Source organism: Rhinolophus sinicus, linkage group LG02, assembly GCF_036562045.2.
Source record: "Rhinolophus sinicus isolate RSC01 linkage group LG02, ASM3656204v1, whole genome shotgun sequence".
In the NCBI taxonomy this organism is placed as follows: Eukaryota; Metazoa; Chordata; class Mammalia; order Chiroptera; family Rhinolophidae; genus Rhinolophus; species Rhinolophus sinicus.
Window position 1 is genome coordinate 139,489,810 of NC_133752.1, and position 24,145 is coordinate 139,513,954.

Here is a 24,145-nt window from a genome sequence, read left to right on the forward strand (position 1 = left end):
CCTGACCCCTCCGCTTCCGAGGGTGAAGCCATGGAGCCAAGCGCAGGAGCGCAAAGATTCAGATTCCAACTGCAAACCCCGCCCCGTCCCGGAGAGCCAAAGGCAGAGTGCGGAGTGTGGCGATAGTGGGACAGACCTGCAACGCGTGGTTACAAACGTTCACATCACAGGTGTGCAGGACGCTGGACGCGTGAGGGGTTTATCGTTGGGGAATATCGTAGTCTAAAGGGATAGATTTGTATGTCTTAAAGACCACGTTGGCTGCCGTGGAGCCAGGATATCGTCTCTGAATAATTGAGCCGTTTAAGTTTTAATGTCAATAAACTCACTTAATTCCCTCTTTTTAAACGGTATTTTGGAAAATGGCAGTATTGGAGAGCTTAAGGACTAACATCAGGTACAGCAATATTCATGCCGCCAAGATCTCGGGGGCTACGTGTTCCCTGGTGTTCCCTGTCCAGAGTACTGCCGATCCAGGGCTAAATTTCTGAGGGCGGGAGAGGAAGGAGAGGTCTTCCCAAATGAGTACAGCAACAGGCAATGAAATTGGAAACCATGGCAGAGTGGTTAAGAGCACAGGCTTTTAAATGGAACAGACCTGGGGTTACAGTTCCAGCTCTCTCTGCCAAGTACTGAACTTGAAACATGTTTTTTGTTGTTGTTGTTTTACCTCTGTTACACGCACGATGGAGATAACAAAAGCCCACTGTATGCATCTTTACAAAGAAAGTTACTTTATTAGACTTTTAAACAGTTTAAGTGACGGAATTAGTCCAACAACAAACAATACTATTCACTGCTTACAATTCCAACCAGTTTCAGTTCTCCCGTATCTAATGCCAAGAGGACCTGTCAAAGTTTCTTAGAACAGTAAAACCCACAGCTCCAAGTTATATGGGAGAAGTGATTAGCTGAGCCCAAGTACTTGATTCACATATTTACCACATTATAACTGATACACATTGAAAACTTAGGGTCAAGCTACTTGTGAATTAAATAGTGTTAGCATTTATTTTAGGATTTAAATAAACTGTTAGGCACAGAACTAAACCAGGCATCATAAAACCCTTGTGTTTCCACAGTCAAGTCACACAAATCTGTCTTTTGCCTCAATGTTATTTCACTGGTTAACAGGTGAAATTCACCCTTGTGACAATTATTTGCTTGCTTTTGGGAACTAAGTAGAATACAAATATGATAATTCATGATGGAACAGTTTCGTAATTGCTATGGTACTAAGTAAAGTGCTTTGGGCAATTTCAGGGCATGAAGAATTATACATGATTACATAACATGAAGTTTAATTTTTATTACAGACTCTTAATTTCCATGTCTTGATTTCTATTAGCTCTGAACATGTGAATCTTTTGAAAGGCTTTAAAGCGCCAGAGGGAAAGGAAGAAGTGAAAGGAGGTGTCACCTTTACATATTTGGAATAGTACAGTAACCGTATCAAGCCTTCATGCGTAGATACTGTAATAAGCTCTCCATGTTTAACTTACTAAATTCTTAGTATGAGGTAGCTACCAGTATTTCTCCCATTCTGTAGATGGGGAAGCTGTGCAGGGAGTAGTTATTTAACTTGCTCGAGGCTCTAAAACCAGTTACTGGCAGAACTATTATTTGAACCCACCTACGCTGGATCTGGATGGAGCCTGTGCTCTTAACTACTATGCTATGCTACTCACTAGTATACTTTGAACAATGAGTACTATTGCAATAGGTGCATTATCTCTTCCATAGTATAGGAAACTTATCAACAAAGCACTCAGCTTTCATTTATTTAGAATACAATTTTAGGGAGTTTATAGAATACTGAAGACCATAGGGACCATATGGGCCAAAGGTTAAAACAAAACAACACCCCCCACCCAAAAAAAAACAAAAAACCTTACTCACTTTTAGAATTTAAATGATTAGAGTAATTTTGCTACTCAGTTTTCTCCCTCCTTTCTTAATTTCCCAATACTACTACTGATACTAGTATTTTTCCTCTTGTTTTCTTGCACAGTCATGACTAAAAATGGGAGAAGGGGAAGGTAACAGTAACAGGCAGTGACTACTTATAAGTATCATAAACACATAGATATAATATATTGTGCCCTAGGTAGATCCAATAAAAGAGGTAGGAAAAAATTGGATTTTTAATTCTGTCAACAGATTCACATAGGCTTCTTCTAGTGCATTTTAAAAAGATTCTCTTTAACAGAACTAAGTTGCATGTAACCTTTTAGGAGCATAATTAAATAAAATAAATCATCTGTAAGCTTATATGTGCAATCCTTTAAATGGGAAATCAGGGAGAGATGAGAAAATAAGGTTAAAGTATTTATAATAATTCCAAAAAAGACGTGGTAGATTCACTATGTAAAATTTATTTTTTTTTATAAAAAATGTGTAACACCGGCACCTACTCTTAAATCAGTTAATTTATGAAACCATTCTCTTTTGTACCATACATATTGGCATCGAAACAGTTTGCAGAAATGGAAGGGCTATCTACAAAAAATTAGGTTTGACCTGTTGTATTCCCCCATACTGTGAGTCTGAACACATAAAAGAAAATTGAAATTTTCAAACATTTTATATTCAGCAATTTAAAAAAAAAGTAGTTTCTTGCTATGGTTTTTATAAAGGACTTAAAGTTTCAAGTAACAAAAAAGGGTACTAGGATAACTCTGCTGTACCTTTTAACAGCATTTTTACATAGAACAATTTGAATTGGCATGCAAGCAACTTCTCTTGTTGTTACATACCTGTATGTAGGGAAAATTACATCCATTTTACAGAAAAATTCCAATACATGTACTGCATTAAGCTCAAAGCAAAGTTAAAAAGACCAGTGTGAATGGCACACAAAATTGCTTCTTTTTAACTGGAATTCCTGATCATGAAGTAGGCACGGGGAGATCCAGTCCTTAGGGCTTTGCTCTCTGGAAGAACACCTGCAAATAAAGTATTAGTGCAATTAGTACTGATGTCCGAAGGTACCACCTTTCATTTGAAGAATGATTCCAAGTTACTGAATGCTAGCCATTCTTTTATAAAAGTTAATAGATATTTAAAACATTTCACATATTTCATAAATCCACACATGATACAAGAACTTCCTCTTCTGACAACTCGATAACTTATGTTGACATGACTCAGTTGAGAAACTAGTGAAAATACGGCATTGCTGCTAATGCTATGAGATTCAAGTGGTCAAAAGAAAACATGCTCTTGACAACTGTTTGCTGAGTGGCATTACTGTCCAAGTTATTACTGAGAAATTAAATTCTGAGGAAGAAACAAACAAGTCAAAGCTACAGATAGCAGTGTTTATCCCTTAAGGAATTTACTATTTGATTATTAAAAAGTACTTCCAATTTAACATTTGAGACTACGAACAAGTAGGCTCGAGGTTGCACTAGGCACTGGCCCAATATTACATACTACCTTCCACAGTTAGGGCATAAATGGTAGACAGTAAGCTCATTAAAGATAAAACTATATTGATCATTGCATCCCTAGCACTAGTAGATCAGACATTCATTTAACAATAAATAATCTAAGTGGAGAGAAAAAAATGATACTGTATGAGCAAAAGAAAGCCGAGGAGGCAGATGCTTGAGGGAAGCCTAGAAGAATGGATAGAATTCATGAAGGAACAGGGGTGCTAATAAGGTACAATTTTTGAAGGTCACCAGGAATGGCAAAGACCATTCCCACAGGAGAAACTAGAAAGGGAGTCTGAGATCAGAATATGAAAAACACTCTGAATGCCAAACTAAGAAACATGAATTTGTTTGTAGTCAACAGGCTTAAAAAAATAATGAAGGAGGGGAATGAATTTCAGAGGAGTGTTCAATGTTTTCAAACAGGTCTGCTTGGCTAGAACAAGGGAAGGGAGATGAGTGAGATAACAAGCCTACACCAGAGACCAAAAGGGAGGGACAGCAAGTGAGTGACAGGAAGAATCAGCAAGATCTGAGGATCAATCAGATATGTAGAGAGTAGCCACAGACGAAGGAACTTCATTTTTTCCAACCAGAAGCATAATGTTATCATTGCCATAATGTAATCACTAAACAGAAGTTGGGATTGGGAGAAAACCTTTATAGTGCTGTTTGGATAAATTAAAATGTTTGGCGCACAAGCCTACTACAAGGCACCTAGATCTGCTCTTACAGATGACCTCTAATAGAGAGTAACGATTCTTTGAGTCCTTTAAACCAGTTAAACCCATCAGTCATTTAGCGGAGGTTACCTCCACAGGCATTTTGCTTTTATAGAGAAATTGGAGCGGAAAGGTTCCCTATGATAAACAGAATGCTCAGCATTCGGTTCATACACTCTTGTCAGTTGAAGCTGACAAACCAGTACTACTGGGGGAAAACTGACAAGGAAAACGATCAGAATCCAAGTCAAAGGATGGCATACTTAATTACTCAGCAAAGCCCCTTGACTTACAAATCCTATTGAATGCCTTGGGCAAAAGAACCAGGTAGCCACTCATTAAGTTACCTACTACCAAGACATTTAGCTTTGCCCTCAGATTTGTTGAATGAAGGTAATAAATGAAAATAAAAAACAGTTCCTCATCCTGTCACACTGTAATCTTATTTCCAGACCACGAGCTCCTTGTGGGCAGGGAAAACCCCATATTGGTATTTGCGGCAGTTAGCATAGTACCTGTTACATAAAAAGCAGTCACAGAGTACTGAATGACTGACTACTTAGGTGAAAGCACCATAGTGCTATCTCATGGATTTAACTGTAATTATGAACACCAAATAAACATTTGGTGCTTCTTACCAACTTGTTTTTTTTTTTTTTTCTGTTTTTTTAAATGCAGTGACTTTTGCGAATGTAAAAAGAGCCCTCATGGCCAAATCTGAGGACTCTACTTTTTGTACATTTTACAATTCAAAAATTTCAAGCAGGATACAACCAAGTAAGTCATACTTCTGTTTTTATATTTTTAGCTCCTTCCTTTCAACTCAATATGGGCATGTGTTCTGAAACTTTACTTGTTCTCCCAATGCTCTAGTGTCTATTTAATTACATCACAAAACTAAAGAAAACTGGCATTTTCATACCAATATGCTCAGGCACATACACACTCACTGTTCGTACTTAACTTTCTATTTCTACGATCATTTATAGAAGTTCAGTTGAAAGGGATTTCACAGAAGACTGTGAAGTATAACATCTTATAAATACAGATTCTTAGAAGCAAGTTTTAGAACAAAGAGATCCCAAAATAAGTAATGGTTGGTCAAACTACATACAGTATGACACAGTATCCTACAATATATATTCTCTCTTGGCTCGGAAACATTACCTAATTATACGAAGATATGGAAGTTTTCTACATACCTACCTTTAAGTAGTTTTTAAAAACTTTAGCATCAGGCTGCTGAAGCGCTTGACAGAACTCCTGGGGGCCAGGAGGGGAGGAGAAGAGAATGAATATATTTGTATTTACATTCATTGTAATTCAAATCCACAGCATTATTTTAAAATTGTGATAAAAAACATAAAATTGATCATCTTAACCATTTGCATGTGCACAGTACAGGAGTATTAATTATATGTAAACTGTTGTGAAACAGATCTCTGGAATTTTTCATTTTGCAAATACCCACTTGCAATCCTCCTTCCTCCCCCTCCCCAGTCACCATCACTCTAGTCTCTGTTTTTAAAATGATGACTTCTTTGGATTCTTCATGTAAGTGGAACATGCAGCATTTGTCTCCTTTGTGACTGACTTATTTATTTCATTTAGCATAAAGACCTCAAGATTCACCCTGTAGCATACGACAGGATTTCCCTGTTTTAAGGCTGAATAATATTCCATTGAGTGTATATACCACATTCTACTATCTATTCATCTGTCAATGGACATTTGCGTTGCTTCAAATCTAGAGTATTTATAACTTATCAAAATGAACTGGAACAGTTCCTCACCAAAGAAGGTTATATGGTGTTCTCAGATGTAAATACTTGTCAGACAGGCTGCTTTCACTTCTGAGAACGTGGCTCTCCTAGACAAGGTGGACTGATGCCTAAGAAGGGTGATTGGGACAAAAACTACATCGCTATGGCTGTTTTCACCTAGTAGGTAACTGGGCAAAGCCAGACCAAAAGAAAAAGAAAAAATTCTCTATAAAAGAATTCTGGCAAAACGTCCTGTTAGAAGGTATGTGCGAAAGGGAAAACTGGGGAGCCTTATCCTTTACAATTAAATTATTAGATGGAAATATAACTGTGTTTCACTTAGCAATCTGGGAGAATATTAGCTATTCAAAAGCTAATGATATGTTTCTATTTTTGATGAGAAATTAAGATCACATGAATAATTAGTAATTTACTGTTTTCATAAAATATTAGCTTGTGTAAGTGGTAACTGAGAAAATTCATTAATATCTCTCAAGTTGAAGATGGTGTGGCACAATATAAGAGACCATAAATTCATTAAAAATGAGTTTATGATTACTCTTATGTGAGATCTATCCTGTTTTTCATTCAAGTTTTTCAGTGCCTATGAAACAGCATTATAAATTATTGTTGATGAAGAAATAATTCTTAGAACCTACACAAAAGATTCTAACTCTAGTTTTAATAAAAACTTTCATACCTTATTAGATCTATGTGCTAATGGACAAGAAATCTGGATAACTATATGCCAAGAAAATAACTAAATGCCATTAAAAAAATGACTGTAATAGTGCCAAAGTATGAGATAGCTTTTCAGCCCCTTATATCAAAATATAGTTTCCGATTTACTCATTAAACTTGGCACCTATAAAATGAACTACCTGACACAAACCCTTGCAACAGAAGTTTGTGTGCCACGGTCCCCTTTGGCAGTTTGGGGGAGCCTACTGGGCCCCTTTCAGAATATTTTTAACACATGGGATTATTTTTAATACATGGGATTACAAAGGAAACTAATAATGAATTATGGTTATAAAAAATATTTTTGACATGTGGTAGAATAAGAAGACTGACTTGGATGACAAAGTCTACTGACTTGGATGACAAAGTCTAATGGCATTATCGTAACTCATAATTTAAAAATACTGATGAGTTTAAACAGTACTTCGAGATCTCTGGAACAACTAATGTGGTAACAAAATACCCATGATTTCTATTGGTGACAAAGTCACAGGCAGTGCAAATACTACTATGATTTGTCACCTACACAATAACAGGAAATTAAATTTCAGTTAAAGGTTAGTGAACATAAAAATACAATTTTTCCCGTTCAATTTCAAAGACCCCTGAAGTTTGACTCTTGCTATCCTATGCACAGAAAAACATCAAGTTGAATGCAGTATGACTTTCTTGAATCAAAATTTAGATTGAACTACATAGTTATATTTCTTTAATTAAATTAAGGGGAAAACCTGCTAGGATAGCTCTTACCTGAATTATCTCTGGAGCTACTTGCAAGGAAGGAAGGTATTCTTGTTGAAGATACTGAACACATTCTGGGCCCTGAAAATTAAAAGATGATTGGAACTGAATTATTTTCTTCCTTGACATTACTAATGTTTAGAAAGAAACTAGAACACACATGTAAACTTTAAACACAATAAGGTATCATGATTAAGAACACAGACTCTGGAGCCAGACTGCTATGTTTTGAAGCCTGGTTCTGGCAAATTTCTGGTAACCTGGACAAGTTACTTAACTTCTGTGAGCCTCAGTTTCCCCATCTGAAAAGTGGTGCTATTGTGAGGATTGGAAGTTGAGAAATGTCAAGCCTTTAGAATAGCACTTAGTATTTACTACATGTTAGCATTACTTAGTGTTATGTAGTACTATAGATTAAACAAATTAAAAAATACATTCTTCTAAATGCAGGTCTCAATGCCAGAGCCTTCCATACACTGCAAGGAGACAGCGAAGAGCGGTGCTCTGTCCAATCGACCACTGGGTGGACTAAAGAGTGTCTGTGGGTGCATGAGGGGAAGCCTTCGGGCACTGGCGGGGAAATTACCATCTTTAGAAACTACAATACAAGCAAGACAGTATAAAATGATATGTTAGGAGATACCATCAATAAAGGCACACTTCCCCTTTTCTATTTACAAACGAGGGTACAGAAACTCAGTAGCCAGGTGAGGAAACTAAGACCCAGAAAGATAGGACTACTTGGCCAGTCTGTTGTGGATTAAATCTGTACTAAAAGCAGGTCACCCGGTTTGTACAACCATTTCTCTTCATTGCCTTCTTCTAGGTGCTGAAATTGTAATAATAGTTTTCTGGGGGCATTTTGGAGGTAAGTTTTGTGGAGGGAAGAGAGAAGAATTCCACAAACTAACTCCTAACTCCCCACCCCTTCTCAGCAACAACAAACGAACTTAGAATGTAATTTGAAAATGGTTTTCCTAGAGCAATGTGTTTGGCCTCAAGGAATTTTAATAAATCCAATACTTAAAAAAAACAACCAATAAACACCCAATTTCACTTTTAAACCTGAATCTGACTTAAAGGCTTTAATATACTGATGACTCCAAGCAGGTCCAGCTGAAAGTAGCAGTTATCAAAATGAAATCGATCCATCTCTCAAACGCTTCTCCCTGCAGTAACACCTGATTTCCTGTTTAATACTACTGCTCTGGAATCAAAGGATTTATGTTTCCTCCTCTACCCAATGGACCTAGGTTACAATTCAATGACCCTTCAAAGGAAGCCAGTTCGCAATTAAGAGAAGGTAACATTTCATTGTTTGTGAAAGCTTCTCATATCCCTTTGACTTTCCTTCTCACCTTTTTCTTTAGTCAACTCTCCCTGTACATACTGCCCACGTGTTGCATCATCTCATATAACCCCACTGTTATCACTTAAAAAGGTAGTTTTTTTTCTTAATTGGGAAAAGTAAAGTTGTACCTCAAGAAACAGTCAAGTGAATAAATGAAAAAATAGAAGCAAAACATTTGCAAATATAATATTCTATTTGATTCAATGCTATGTGTGCCTAAATAAGAGCTTCTAAGGACAAGACAAATGCCATTCTGAACTGTAAATACCATTCTTACTGTTTCTTGTCATTCCTCATCCTCCTTGACTCGCTAGCACCCAGTAATGCCACCACCTCCTCTCTGTGACTCTTCCCTTAGCTTTCATACCTTTGGTTCTACTTCTAGCTTTCCTTTGACTCTTGCTTTGGCCAAGGTTTTTTTCTGTCCTGGTCTTAAAAAGCCTTATTCATTGCTACAACTTCACCTTGACTAACTACACATTTAGGACTCCAAAAGTCCTACCTGGTTCGGGTCTATATTCCAAACTGCTCTCTGAACACCTTTTTCCCACCTAGCTATCCTAAATTACAACCCTGTTGCCTGCTGACTTCCCACCTTTTCACACAGAATACACCTAGACCCATTTTACTTTCACATATAACACACCCAGTCCCATTTCAGTTTTTAGCTCTTACTTCTGCCTCCATACTTCAGCTAAACATGGTAACACCATTTTCTACCAAATCTACCATGCAATGTCTGATGTCTTCTTATACTGCCTAACTTTGCCCAGAATGCCAGCTCCTCCTTTTGTCAGTCCAATGAATCTACATTTGTTTTAAGGTCTATCAAAAAACCCAAACGGGCTGGCCCGGTAGCCCAGGCGGTTCGAGCTCTGTGCTCCTAACTCCAAAGGCTGCCCGTTCGATTCCCACATGGGCCAGTGGGCTCTCAACCACAAGGCTGCCAGTTCAATTCCTTGAGTCCCGCAAGGGACTGTGGGCAGCACCTCCTGCAACTAACAATGACAACTGGACCTGGAGCTGAGCTGCGCCCTCCACAACTAAGACTGGAAGGACAACAACTTGACTTGGAAAAAAGTCCTGGAAGTACACACTGTTCCCCAGTAAAGTCCTGTTCCCCTTCCCCCAATAAAATCTTAAAAAAAAAAAAAACCCCAAACAAACAACACCCCCCACCCCACCTCTTTCTAATGTCTTTCTTAGATTGCCTTTACAGGCAAAACTGCTCGTTCATCTTTAGTCCCACAATATTACGCTTAATACCAGTTGGTTTATGTCTGTCGTAAAGCACTTACTTAACCCAACCCATTAAGTTACTTATGCACTGGTCTCCCTGATTGTAAGCCCTACAAATGTCGGAGGACTTTTTATTCATCTTTATATGGCTCCCCTGTGCTTGATTTGTATTGTTCTTAAAAGCTGTATCCTTTATAAAAGTTAATTAACTTCAGTTCTAACTGTTTGAGATGAGGGAGTATCAGTATCCATTATTGCCCTTCACATTTTTCTTAACAAGGTTAAAGTGTTATGTTTTCGTCTGACAAACAATGTGAAAAATCTGAAGTACTCTAACCACTTTAATACTAGGAAGTTAAAGAGAAATGTAGCTGTGGAGAGCCTCCTAGATCGTGAAATCTGGAACTTTAAATTCTGGTTAAGATTTTTCACAGTTTGTCAAACGAAAACATGATACTTTAACCTTCTTGTTAAGCAAAATGTAAAGGACAGTAATGGATACTGATACTCCCTCAAATCCCAAACAGTCAGAACTAAAGTTAATTAACTTTTATAAAAGATACAGCCTTTAAGAACAAGAGAAATCAAGCACAATTAAAACCATAACAAATATACATGTGAGATAAAAATGAATGTGCATAGAGTACAAAGCTTACCCGTTTGAGATGAATTGTTTTCAGTGTCACTGCACACTCGGATAAAGCCTGTGTAAAACAAATTTAAGAATGTTAATATAGTCAATTCTTGATTACTGATCCAAATTTCTCTTTATTTCCCTGGCCACTGCCCATTAACCTCCAAAGGGATGGAGGAAGGAAAAGATGGAGGAAGGAGTAAGTGGGTTGGGTAGAAAATGGAAAACAATAATGCTCTTTTAATGTAATGAATTGTCATTACGAAATCTAACTTTTATTAGGTTGTGAGGAAGTGAGTCAAAGGCAACTGCTTGACATTAAGTATTTTGAAGATGAGATTTGGGGAAACTATCATATGAAGAGAAAGTTACTCTTAATAGTTAGGAAAAAACCATTAAGCACTTAGAATGAAAAGTAGTAGGAAACTAATAACCAAACTTCAAAGAATGTTGGTATCATGTACCCTTTCATGGTCCTAGAAAGAGTCTAGGTTGTTAAAGTTGTAGGAGCTGGATTTTATATATTCAACTTTAGCATCAAGATTTAGTAAGAATCCACAAAAGTTCAGAAGGTATAATCCTAATTTGAATCCTAATTTGAAATTATTAAAAAAATTTTTAAAACAATGAAACCTAATCCAATCAACCTGGCATTAAAGAAATTGTGAGTTGGAACACATGAGATCTACACAAGGTAAACAAAGATTGCTAGGTGCTTACCAATACTGTTTGTGCATCTGCCAGGTCAAAGGTTTGTTTTAAAGGTGCTAGGAAACATGCGGGGACAATGTGCTTATAAACAAAATCAGCAAATCCCACTGGTCCATCTTTACCGCCTGTCAAGAGAATTCAAATTTTCATCTTATATATCTTACATAAAAAGAAAGTCAATTAACTTATCACTGGGGAAAAGCAACTCCCAGCTCCTATCTATGTTAGGGCTATGGTTCCATTTCATATCTAAGAGTCTTAGGAAACAGGTTGGAAACAAGTTTAAAAAACAAACAAACCATCTTACCCCAGAGTTCTACCAACTTGGAGAGGATGATAAAACATGTTTTCTGTGCAATTGGATCTGGATATTCGACTGCTCCTTGAATAACAGTAACCAGAACTCGTTCTACATTCTCTGCACCTGAAAAGAACAAAAAACTTGAGTTTAATTTCTAAGAGAACTAGAAAGGCAACCTAAAGCTCTCATTACACATAAAGTAACGAAACAACAGCATTTACAAAGTTGATAAGATCCTTCAATTGTTATTAACTGGGTTCCTCAATTTTAAGCATAAAACACTGAAAAATAATTATTCCTTTGTTATCTTACCCTCCGGATTTCCTATATTGCAAAATGTTCTGTTGATCTATACAGTCCCATTTATTTTTAATTTCAGAATGGCAAATTGGTCAGTAAGACGCAAATGTCAGGTCAATTCTGGCATGTAGCCACCATGCTATTTATATTACTCAAGAACCGATTAAAGAAACTGGCTTAGGGAAAAGGGAACTGAATACAAATGAATTGTAAGGTCCTCTACATGAACATAATTCCCAGCTTGACAATAACGAGCTGCCATTCTAGGGGCCAACATACAACTACTCCAAAAGGTTAGTGTTTATTTCAACCAGCTCTTGCTCATACAGATGTGTAACTGTGACAAGGACTGAAGCAGACAATTTAGTGATGGCATGCATCTCCACCTTGACTTGCTATGACTTCGCTCATTCCACTGCCTGTGACTGTTTGCAGGAAAGCAAAGTAACTCCTCCGCAACATTTGCTTCTCTAAAGCGGCAGACTGGTCGTTTTCTTCCGCTGGTCGGAGCAACACTTCAAAAATTGCATGAAGCAGAGGCATGAACATTTGTTGTAAAAATGGGGATACCTGTATCTGAAGATAAGAAACAATTATTACTACTTCAGAAATGAGTAAGGAAGTTATTATGAAATTTAGTGATAATCCTCTATTGCCTATTTGAAAGTTGCTAAGAAGAATAAATTTTAAAAGGTCTCATCACAAGAAACAAAAATTCTGTAACTATGTACAGTGATGGATGTTAACTAGACTATGATCATTTTGCAATATATACAAACACTGAATCATTATATTGTACACCTGAAACTAATATTTCGTATCAATTATACCTCAATTAAAAAAATAAATGAAACTTAGAAAACACGTTTTACATAAAGCCTTTCTCCAGAGTTTCCATTTAGTTACATAATTCAGTTAGCAAATATCAATGTTAACACAAAACCTATATAGCATATATATTATTGAAAGTCTCAAGATCATTAAGTTCAACTCATTTCCTATAGTTTACGATTCAGGTTAAAATAATAGGGAGTCAGAAACATTTCATAATCAAATACTGCCATAGAATATTTTCAAATTTAAATTCTCAAGAAATGAATACTATTGCTAAATTATAAATGAATTTGTATGACGGGCTCTCAGGCTTTATATGCTGTTGGGCAAATTCCTTAACTTCTCTGTGTCTCACTTTCTTCATCTATAAAATACAACATTTATATCCTAGGGTTGTTAAAAGGACCAAATTAATTAAGGTACAAGAAAATGCTTAGAACAGATTTTTAACAGAGAAAGCACTATGTAAGTGTTAGCCATTCTTATTAGCCAGCTTATACGTGACTTAAATTTCCTTGTACGCAAAACTGACTTTTGTACACTGAATTACTTTCAAACTCCTGTGTGGGCACCCAAAATACAATGCTTTTTATTTATCTCTTTAGACATTTAGTACTCAGTGCTGTTTTTATTTGCTTTATTAACAGACTAATAGTTTTCTGCTGCTGCACAGAGCAGAGAACGTCTGTTTTTATTAAAACCTTTATTAAGCATGTCCTATGTGTCAGGCAGTCTAGACATTAGGGATGATAAAAATACATATCCAAGCACTCAAGTAACTCATATTTAAAAAAGACAAACCAAGGGGGTAAATGCCAAAATCTATCTAAAGATAAATACATCTAATCTTTGTCAGCAGAAGCTCGTTAAGGCAGGAGATGCTCTGAGGTGTGTGGTACCTTAAATTTAGCTGTAATCTGGTTGATAAGAGGAATGAACTCCTGCAGGTCTTTTGCTTCACAATCTTTGAGCATGTGCTCTGAGGCAGATGGGATGAACGGAAGGACCTCTTCCTCTAGGCAAATTATCATGCGATGCAGGAAAGTGCGAACTCCACTTCTGAGAATATCCTTTTGTAAGGGACAACTGAGGGCTGGCAAGAATGTCTGCAAACAGTCCAGATAAACTTCGGAACAGCCACATTGTTTCACAGTCTGCTTGTTGCTGAAAGCTTTGCTGGTTCGACTACATAAGCAAAATCAGGCAACTGTTTTTAATTTCATTCTTTAAAAGTTTTATGGAGTAATCAAAAATGATGCACAACAAATTACAAAACTGATAAAGCCAATTCTTTAATTTCCATGTCACAATTACTTCCGTCTTAGCTTAATATGGTTATTTGTGAACTATTGCTTCCAGTTACCATTCCAAAAAGGGCTCAAATTAAATTGATCAGATGTAGTTATTAAAATAATCCATCTAATGTGAGTCCACCTAAACGTTTTACTAAAATCCTATTGACAAAGTATGCAGTGAAGAGGGGAAGAAAATCCACTTATTATCACTACGGTATCCTACTAGACGATCTGCAAACTACCCATTTAGAAAACAGTCTTTAGAATCAAATTATTTATACAACCTAATATTAGCTTTTGCACTGAAGTATTTTATAGAGCAATTTCTCTATCTAGCTTCTAGTTAGCAATCATTGCAATGTTCATGCTGTTATTTTTTACCAATGAAAAGTAGGGGTCAGAGAAAAAGAATCACCAGCTTTGGTGGTCTCTAGGACACAATGCAACAGCTTAAAAAAACAGCCTCAGGGCCTTCTCTTTAAGGCATCAAGATTGATCCAAGATGTTCCAATATGTCACTGATATATAAACACTTTAGCCAATCCCCTTAAATTCACAATCAACTTATACCAAAGAAGTCAGAGGACTTAAGGATTTAGATAGTTATCAAGGCATAAATGCAGAATGTTATGCGATTTATTCCCTCCTTCAGCTAAATCTTCTACTACCATGTTTCTCCCAAAAATAAGACCTGGCGGGACCATCAGCTCTAATGCGTCTTTTGGAGCAAAAATTAATATAAGACCCAGTCTTATATTATATTACATAAGACCCGGTCTTATATTAGAGTAAAATAAGACCGGGTCTTATATTAATTTTTGCTCCAAAAGACGCATTAGAGCTGATGGTCCGGCCAGGTCTTATTTTCGGGGAAACATGGTAATTCACTAGATTTAGAAAAAAAAGGTTTAGACAATTCTCTGGACAACAGTTTTCAAAATAAGGGTATGTCTGCCCAATTCTAAAAGATCCAATCACATAAATGGTTCTGTTTATATAGAGACACTCTTTGTAATTTTAACTGCAATCATACTCACCTGGCAAATCCAACAGCATGGTTGAGACAGTCTGCTAGAGATGACTGCCTTTCTTCGTCTTGTGCCAGCATCAATTTTTCTAACAGAATTTTAAACTTTTCCATTAGGGGAGTCAGCAGATTCCTCATTAATGCTTGCTTCCGTTCTGCTGGATATTCACTATTAACAATCAGCACTCCAGCTGTCTCGTAAATAAACAGTTGATCATCGCTGCTCAACAAAGACTGGTATCCATTCTCCTAAAATGAAATTTAGTGTCACTGAAGCTTTTCTTCGTTCAGTTCCTCTCATTAAAGCAGAGTTAGTACAAAAGGGAGAGGAGATATAATCTATCACATCAACTCATTATTAAAAAGTACAGTGAGTACTTGTAAAAAGAGATTTTCTCCCAGGACCATATAACGGAAAGAAAACTGAATTAGAGATCAAAAGATCATGAATCTAATTCTATCCCGGATAAGACTTTGAAAATGGTCATATAATTATTAGCTGGCCTTCTAACTTGTTTTCTTTTGTAAAACTCTTATTTGTAAGATTGTTAGGAGACTAAAAATAAGCTGTATAAAGGTGCTTTGAAGGTTAGTACAAAGGCCACACAAGTTAATATTTTAAAGAGTGTTTAAGAGTGAGTAATAAGAACTAAAAGAGTTGACTAACAACAAAACCATACAATACACACACACACACACACACACACACACCAGTTGTTACTTTAGTATGTTTGAAAATAACACTGCAAATAAAAAAACATCTCATTCAAGCACAGGCAAACATCCCACATATGGGTCAATTTTTATTAATGAGTTTTGTAATTTTTTTACATTTATTCAATCAGGCCAAGAGGAAGGAGAAAACATCAGAGGCCCCTCTAGGTCCAACACTAAAGCTCCCTGTTAAGGAATTATATAAAAACCTAGACTTAAAGAACAGTTAAGTTAGTCATGGTTTTATTATAAAAGAATTCCTCATCTCTTAAAGAAATGTCCCGATTTAGAAGTAACTAAAACACTTATTAAGTACCACTAGGACTAATCACTGCTCTAGGAGTTGAGAACACAAAGATAAAATAGCTATGGAAGTATAAAGTACTCAAAAAGTAGGTCACTGTGAACAAGAAAAATTGGCATTAACCAGGTAAGTACTTTAACATATAGGATTTTATAGTATATAGGCAAAGATAATTTAACCATATAATTCACTAGTAACCTTTCATGCAATGTAAGTACATAACCTCTGTACCCTAAGTACTATTATTTACTTAAAAGAACAAACATATTCTTTTTTTGTTCAACACTGCTCAAGCGGCAGCTCTAGTAATAACTTTTATCAAAATGATAAAAAAAAAGAGTCAACGTTCACACAAAAACATCTATCAGTCAAAATGGGCTTGCAGAGTGTCTCAAATTAAATCTTTCTAGTGAAATGGACACTAAAATATTCAGATCAACCAGCATTTAAATACTTTTACCCCAGGCCTGAAAAATCAACCACAGAGAAACTTCAGTCTAATAGAAGCAGTCACCGAAAATGGCTAATATGATCATAGTTTTACTAAATAGAGAACACTTTGAAAATTGAAATTTTCCTTCTCCATAAAATACTTCACCAACATTTAACAGTATACAGAGAATAGACTGTATCTCACACTGCCAATTTTATCAGTCAACACTTGATTCCTTTTTATTTCTATTACTATGCTTTGTTTATCTGTGAAGTTGGTGAACAGAACTAACTTGCACACACACCACCCCACACTGGAAACAAAGCCCACATGGGCATTAGCAACAAAGGCTAAAGGTGTTACATGGTCTCAAAATTTGGAGAAAACTTGTAGCTTGAAAAACAAATACTTACAGGTGGAGAAAGCTCTAATAAATCTTGTATTCTATTTAGAATATCCTCAATGAAAGGATTCATTTGTTTACTGAATAAAGGCAAAAAGAAAAAAATCACAACAAATCACATAAATAACAGTGCTTGAAAAGTTGCTAAAAATACCAAATCGCCCTTTAAGGCAGAACTGAAAATAAAGTTCAGTTTTAAGCTAGTCACATGGGATTAAGACTAGTGATGATTTTTAAATATTACAACCTTATAAACCTAAGAAAGAGTTGTTTTCATACCAAAAACTGGTACTTGCAAAGAACAATACAATGCAAAACAGACTAGGCTAAAAGTATTTCTAAGGAATATATTCTTAGAATTTCAAAGAAGCCATGTACTACTGATCCACAACAATAAAACTGTCCGTTAAGTAATTATGTAATGTCATTAGTGATTAGTGTTCATATAAAAGTATGCACACAAATCACTTTTTAATGATGAAAAAAGTAAATGGATAATGAGAAGGAAAAGAAGACATTACCATCATGATACAAAAAAGGAATACTTGATTTAAAAAATATCTTAAAAACCTTAAAATACCTTAAAAAACAGAAAGAACCAAATCTACCAAAGGCTCTTAGAAAATAATTCATGTCTTATTTAATAACCTTAAAAATAAGAAACATAATAGCTAAAATTGTGTACTTACTTGAGAGATTTGACAAATCTAGAAAACAGGTAAGCGGTTCTGCTCCGCACTTTTGCACTAGAATGCCGCAGCCCCCTGTGGTCTAAGAAAGCCATCTAAAGAAACAGACACACTTTTACTATTTCTGCACTTTTAAATAAGACCTTTATTGATCTGTCATGATACATTCTTATTCACATCAAATTTTATTTCTTAGCTCCTAGAAGGCAGGAACCAGGTAAGTAATAAGTAATCCTACATAACACACAAATAGGCCCTGGCAGATTTGTTTTAGGTGACTAATTAGACAGAAATGGTTCATTTTAAAGAAATGGAGGAGGGGTTAGTTTCAGTGTGTTCAAGAGTTTTTGAGAACTTTTGGCTCTGAGAAAAGTTGCAAAAGATAGAAAGATAGAATACTATCTGCTCTTTAGCTGAAATACATGGAAAATAAAAATTAAGAGTAAAATATATACTTACTAGTACACATGGAATGTGTTGAGGTTCAACTGTGAAAAACTTTTCATATCTAACAACAGTTTCAAAGAACTCCAATGTCACAGATGTATGCTGATAGGAACTAACTCCTGATGTTACCAACTGGAGCAGGAAAAAGTTAAGAAATCTTTATTTATTTATGTCCTTAAAATCTTTACTTATATCCTTATTTATTGCAATTATCAAAATACCCCAGTATTAACAGATACTAAGTTCTAACAAGGTACTCCCCATTAGCTTATAGTGAAAACAGAAAATTATGTTCAAAATAAATTATCTTCAGTATACTTACAGTTCGCATCATATCCTGCAAAGCACTAGCTTTTGAAACATCACCTGAGAAGTGAGCACCATGAGATACTGGAAGAGCTTCTGCCAACATATACAGCAATCTTATTGCTACTTCAACTTCCATAAACCGTGTAGTCTGCCAGTTCCTACCAAGGTATAATATATCACTGAGATCTGAATATACACTTTCTATACAATTAGTGATGCACAGGACAAAAAAACATCAACATAACCCTCTTTAATTATTAAAACGTCATAGCAATTGTTAATTTTGCCAGGCAACATAATTTATATCACAAAAGTAGAAATAACTGATGTAATCTATTTTATTGTTTATGTTTCAAAAAGCAGATCTCCAAGGATGGAGAGAAGGGGACAAATGCATGTTTCAGAGATATACATTAAGATCTTACTAAGTCACATAGATTCTTAAGTCATGTGAATCACTTATTGTAGACCATTATCAGGGAGGAAAAAAAAAACGAGGTAACTGTTACAAAAACAGTAACACTTACTGCAGTGTAGAACTAAAAACTCTGCGAACAGAAGCCAGCAGTAACTCTGGTGAAACTTGAGCAAGCCTGTCCAACAGTAACTTCAGTTGTTTTCTATATTCTACAAACATGGCTTCATCTTCACCCTATGTATTTTAAAATTCTCGTTTTAAAAACTTGACTTTAAAACTCATGTAAATGGTGAGTTGTCATTAGTTTTCTGCATTTAAAAATTTAATACTATTATTTTTTCATCAATATTTATTTACATAGGAAAACTCACTATGCTTAGCCTTTCCCCTACCCTTTCCCCTCCTGTTCACAAATAAGTATTTCTGAACACAGCCCCAAGCCTTGAAAGCCTAGAGCCAGAATGGGTTCACATTGGGCTTTGTGAGAACTTTAGCACCTTATTTATATTCTTATATCTCTATGTCCACTGTAAAAACTGTAATAATGTTGTATGATTGAAGCTGTTATATGTAACGAGCCTGGCATTTTGTAAATGCAGTGTGTTGGTATCATCACCATTATCCTTTTAGAGTCCAAAGTTTTTGAATGCTCAAAGTAAGGACTGAGACAGTTTAGCACAAAGCTAAAGAGTATATGCCATGATTGAGTTACTAAAAAGCACCTGATGACCCTTGTGTTTGATGGAAAGCTGACTCACTGGCAACCCTGGACAAGACTTTTAACCAGAACAAGTCCAGACAATTATATGCTTCATTCCCACTCTCCCATAGACACTAATAAGCTCAGGTCCACTGACCAGGTCTCAACTTGTCAGTCGTATTAAATACAAAGTGCGGTATGATCACCAATAATATCTGTCAATAGATATACCAACTAGGCCTCAACTCATCACTCTTATTAAACAGAAAGTGATATGATCACCAATGATATTTCATGAAGTTCGATGCTACAAAGTGTTTTAAAAAGGGACCAAATATGAAAAATTAAGGATTATGAGGGTTCCATTAATTTTACCTAAGGTTTAGGTCAATATATATGACTAACGTTTTAAAAACAGTTATAAAGGACTCTAAAATAATCAAAACTTGAAATATTAATCTGATGAAAGTCAACAATAAAATTAAAGCTGTTTTCTCCTTAATGCAAAATTCATACCTCATTTTCAAAGTTATATTCTTCATCATAAGTCAATTTTTTCATCACGGCCAACATGATTGCCTAAAATTAAAAATATCGTTTGTCAATCTCCTTTAATTTCATAAAGTTAGAAATTAAGCTATCTTTCAAGGCAGACTGCAGACACAGATATTATTACCGGTTTAAAAGAAACAAAAAGAAGTCAATTACCTCTACATTAGCTTTTTGCTGATCTGAGAGCACTGCAAGCTGTTAAAAAGTAAGCAATAATTTATTAGGTTTCCTAAAGTTATACTTGCTTAGCAGAACATTTTTCCAATCAAGATCTTTAAAAACATGAACACAGCTTTTTTGGAAGGCAGTTTGGCAGCCCCTTTTTAGTATGTCTAACATGTACCTAACATCTAGCAATTCCACTTCTAGATAATAACTTGACATGTACACAGACATGTAGATGAATTTGATTTTTAAAGATACTTACAATGTATTCAGCCAAGAAGCAGGTTATAGACAGAGTAAAGTATGGTATCACCTTGTTTTTAAACAAGTTAAAAAGGCCTACGAATCTATTATGATATAGATACACAATGGGATTACCAATAGTGATTTTAACGATCTTCATACCTTTCCACATTGCCTAAAACTTCTTAAAGTATGCATGCAGATATGTGTTGTGTTTATAACAAACAGAAGCTAAACTCAGTTTGGAAAAAAGTTATTTTAAGTTTGACTCGATTGACTTGATTCAACAAATCGAATATAAATAAAATAGGAATGGTTCTCTCACTTAATGTCATAATGAGAAGTTACTAATTCTTTAAAAGGATACATGCATACATGTATCCTTTACAAAATATGGAGACTAATACCTTCTACATTTTAAGTTCTTATTGGAAACAAGTCTCTAGAGGGAAATTTTTAATTGTAAAAAATTGTTTATAAGAAATGATGTACATGTACTTAAAATAATGTCATGCTTAACAAAATTTCTACTGTGTTTAGAAATAAACACAGATTCAAAAATGGAAAAAGAAATCCTAAACCTGTAACTAATTCTGAAGTTTGTTAGAACCTGGTCACTTCTGTTTTCTGGCTAAAAAGTTTAAAGGAAAAAAAAAAGGAAATACTTTAATATTTAACAGTAAATATTATTAGGTAGTAGAATTATGGCTATTTTCTCATTTTCATTTTTCGTCTTATTTTCCAATTCTCTATGGCTCTTCTATATTATCTACTGGACAAAAAGATTAAAACGGGCTCACCTGTTTCAAAATATGAAGATAATCATAACAAAATCCAATAATGTTAGAAGAGATGTCATCATCCTCATGAATCAGCAGCTGCAACATCAGCGCCACTTTTGTTTCGATAGCTTGTAGTGCCTCTTGAGCATTCTTCATATCCCCATTCTTAACTAATTTAGTCCAGCTAACTATCAATGACTGTCCCATTCCATTTACCAGTTTAGAAAATCTAGCCAGGAAGTCAACATCTTCTTCCTAAAAGAAATCGAAATAGGCCTCAATTTAAAACCACCTACCTATGAGTAAGAGGGAGACGCTAAACTTTAGTATGAATCAAGTGCCAATTATTGGATTCAATTTTAAATTAACGTTATTTAATAATTCTACCATTCTGACTGGGATATTTTTAGAGTTTGAATTCTTCGACTATTATCATCCACTAGTACTCTATTTTTTTTTTTTAACTTTTTAAAAATTTATTTTAAGTGTGTTTTTCCAGGACCCATCAGCTCCAAGTCAAGTAGTTGTTTCAATCTAGTTGTGGAGGGCGCAGCTCACAGGGGCCCACGTGGGGATCGAACTAGCAACCCTGGTGTAACGAGCACCATGCTCTAACTAACTGAGCTAACTGGCTGCCAACCACTAGTACTCTTTAAAGCAACTATTTTTAATGATCATAGTCCTGTAGATACTGCCGACTTTATAAAAATATAAAAATAGAAATGTACGGTTTGAAAACCTCTTCTCTAAACTGTTGAATTTAGTAAATATGCTCTAATAAAGTTAATGCTGTCATATTACAATACTGTATGTGCAACTATTTACAAGTCTTTTCTGATACTGTTTAATTTGAGCCTCAATGATGCTATGAAGAGACAGATACTGCTATTACAATTACCTGCCTAAGATCATGTCAGTGTTAGAGCCAGAACCAAAACTTACATTTTTTTTCATTCATTATCCTTATGATGTTTTTCTATAGAAAGAGATTTTACCTTCACCATTTTTAGGTTTTTTACCAGGGACTAAAAAACACTACTATTCATCTGTCGGCAAGGAAAACACTAGAGCAGTATTACTGACATGTCAGCAATACAAAGACTTCTTAGTAATTCTTTATCTGTCACAGGTAAAATCAAAATGAAAACCTTCAAATTCTGTTTCTCAATTACTAATTTAGCACATCCAGAGCCCTTCTCTGTTGGGGTTAATTCTAATAGCTCAAATGGGTAACGATTCAAAAGTATGATGAAAATATAACTTTGTAATTGAGTCTAATTTTGGTCAAAATGCACTGTCAGTAAACAGTACCATCCCTTGCTACTGAAGGGATGCTCCATGGTCCAGTAGTGTTAGCGTCACCCGGAGGTTTGTTAAAAATGCACAACTGCAGGAACCATCCCAGATCTTCAGGTTTAAGAACTGGTATAATCTATTGTCTAAAGCAAATGCTACAGATAACATTATGATTTTCTGGATAGTGTTTCATTATTATAATCTCAAGGAGAGTTTCCAACATTTAAAAAAAAAAGAAAAAAGAAAAAGAAACCATATTTAAATTACTACCTATGTTAGTTTGTTCTAACAATTTTCAAACCTTTATATATAAATCTACTGACCTGGTCAATGCTGAAAAACCCAGCAGACTGTAATACTTGACACAAAGATTCTACTAGTTTCATTTTATCAACAGGATCCATTCCTTTATTTACAATTTCAAATAAACAGTCACATGCTTCTTCCCGTAGAACTTCTATTGACATATGACCTAGCAGCATATTTATAAACCTGGCAATGGGGGAATATAATTGTTATAATATTTTCAAATTCATGAGTTTTACATACTGTATTTTGCAGATTTACATTTTAAAAGTATACTCACCTATCATTGGCTATAAGGGATAAGTCTATCCAAGAGACATAAGCCCCAACTACTTCAAGGCACTGACATGTCACTTCTGAATTAGTATACTGATAAGTTTGTAGGATTTGGTACCATGATTCCACCAAGTTTGGAATGCACTGTTCCCTCATAGTATCTTTTATTAGGGTATTTCTACGAGCCTCCTACAAAACAAAACAAAACACCTCATACACAATCAAAGATTACCTCACAAGATAATGTTTGACATCTGAATAGTTGTACACAGTAATTACCTTACCACTCAACTTCCAGACTTAACACATTCCCTGCTATTGTTTTCCTATTTATCTGCTCTAAAACCATATCCCGTGATTCTATTTCCTCTTTCCGTTCTATCCCTCAGTGCCAGACTTAATTTCTTGTTAAACACAAACTAAAAATAAGCATTACTTAGAAATCTTAAGCACGTGATAAATATTATTTCTCATTAGGCAAACATGATACTTCCACTAGAGAATGGCAATAACTTAAAAGCATAGTAATTTTTATAAGTATGTTTGCTATATATTGACCTTAAAATTACTACACGCATTTTAATTAAGCTATTTCTATTGTGTTCTTTAGGAACAAGAAGGTTTGATCGGGCAATTAAGAAATATAATGGGCTGGGCTATGTGACTGAGAACCAGAAGAACCCAGCACTGACTCCTTACTCTATGATACAGCAGTAGTAAAGACAGACCAATTTCCCTACAAATTGATAGGAGAAAATCAATTTGTGTATTTCACTGGAGAAACTGCTCATCTAGTTAAAAAAAATCTAAAGTAATATTCTAATTTCAGCCTATATCTAAGGGAAAAAAAACCCCAAGTTTAAGTTCCTTCGTAAAACAAAATTCAAAATGTTGTGTAAATCTGTAATTCTTAGAAAGTTCTTATCAAAAATAAAATAAGCCTTATGCTGTTTATTTTGTGCCCACTGTCCCCTACACAATCTACATTGAAACCTGAAAATGGGCGGTGACT

The 24,145-nt window shown here is 35.2% G+C and overlaps 1 protein-coding gene and 1 long non-coding RNA gene across 4 annotated transcripts in view; one reads left to right on the forward strand and one right to left on the reverse strand.

Annotated features, from left to right (window-relative positions):
* The first annotated feature begins 35 nt into the window (after positions 1-35).
* LOC109447776 (uncharacterized) lies at positions 36-24,142 on the forward strand. Of its 2 annotated transcripts, XR_012493925.1 has the most exons (5): positions 36-170; positions 4,838-4,936; positions 8,231-8,272; positions 8,580-8,707; positions 23,744-24,142. It is a non-coding gene; the product is annotated as an uncharacterized LOC109447776 (long non-coding RNA). The 2 variants fall into 2 exon arrangements; XR_012493924.1 differs by lacking the exon at positions 23,744-24,142 and having other exon boundaries at positions 8,580-8,917.
* XPOT (exportin for tRNA) overlaps positions 718-24,145 on the reverse strand; it is a 133,752-nt gene continuing 110,324 nt past the window's right edge. For both annotated transcript variants that reach the window (XM_074325460.1, XM_019732428.2), the window contains 19 exons: positions 23,138-23,322; positions 22,875-23,043; positions 21,274-21,510; positions 20,222-20,260; positions 20,030-20,092; positions 18,923-19,047; positions 18,409-18,553; positions 18,099-18,218; positions 17,640-17,734; positions 16,961-17,030; positions 15,107-15,345; positions 13,674-13,959; positions 12,327-12,516; positions 11,647-11,763; positions 11,349-11,464; positions 10,651-10,698; positions 7,414-7,485; positions 5,366-5,422; positions 718-2,945 (listed from right to left, as the gene is read on the reverse strand). In XM_074325460.1, coding sequence (XP_074181561.1) covers positions 2,919-2,945; positions 5,366-5,422; positions 7,414-7,485; positions 10,651-10,698; positions 11,349-11,464; positions 11,647-11,763; positions 12,327-12,516; positions 13,674-13,959; positions 15,107-15,345; positions 16,961-17,030; positions 17,640-17,734; positions 18,099-18,218; positions 18,409-18,553; positions 18,923-19,047; positions 20,030-20,092; positions 20,222-20,260; positions 21,274-21,510; positions 22,875-23,043; positions 23,138-23,322 — 2,400 coding nt within the window. In that variant the 3' untranslated portion in view covers positions 718-2,918. The remainder of the gene's footprint in view (positions 2,946-5,365; positions 5,423-7,413; positions 7,486-10,650; positions 10,699-11,348; positions 11,465-11,646; positions 11,764-12,326; positions 12,517-13,673; positions 13,960-15,106; positions 15,346-16,960; positions 17,031-17,639; positions 17,735-18,098; positions 18,219-18,408; positions 18,554-18,922; positions 19,048-20,029; positions 20,093-20,221; positions 20,261-21,273; positions 21,511-22,874; positions 23,044-23,137; positions 23,323-24,145) is intronic.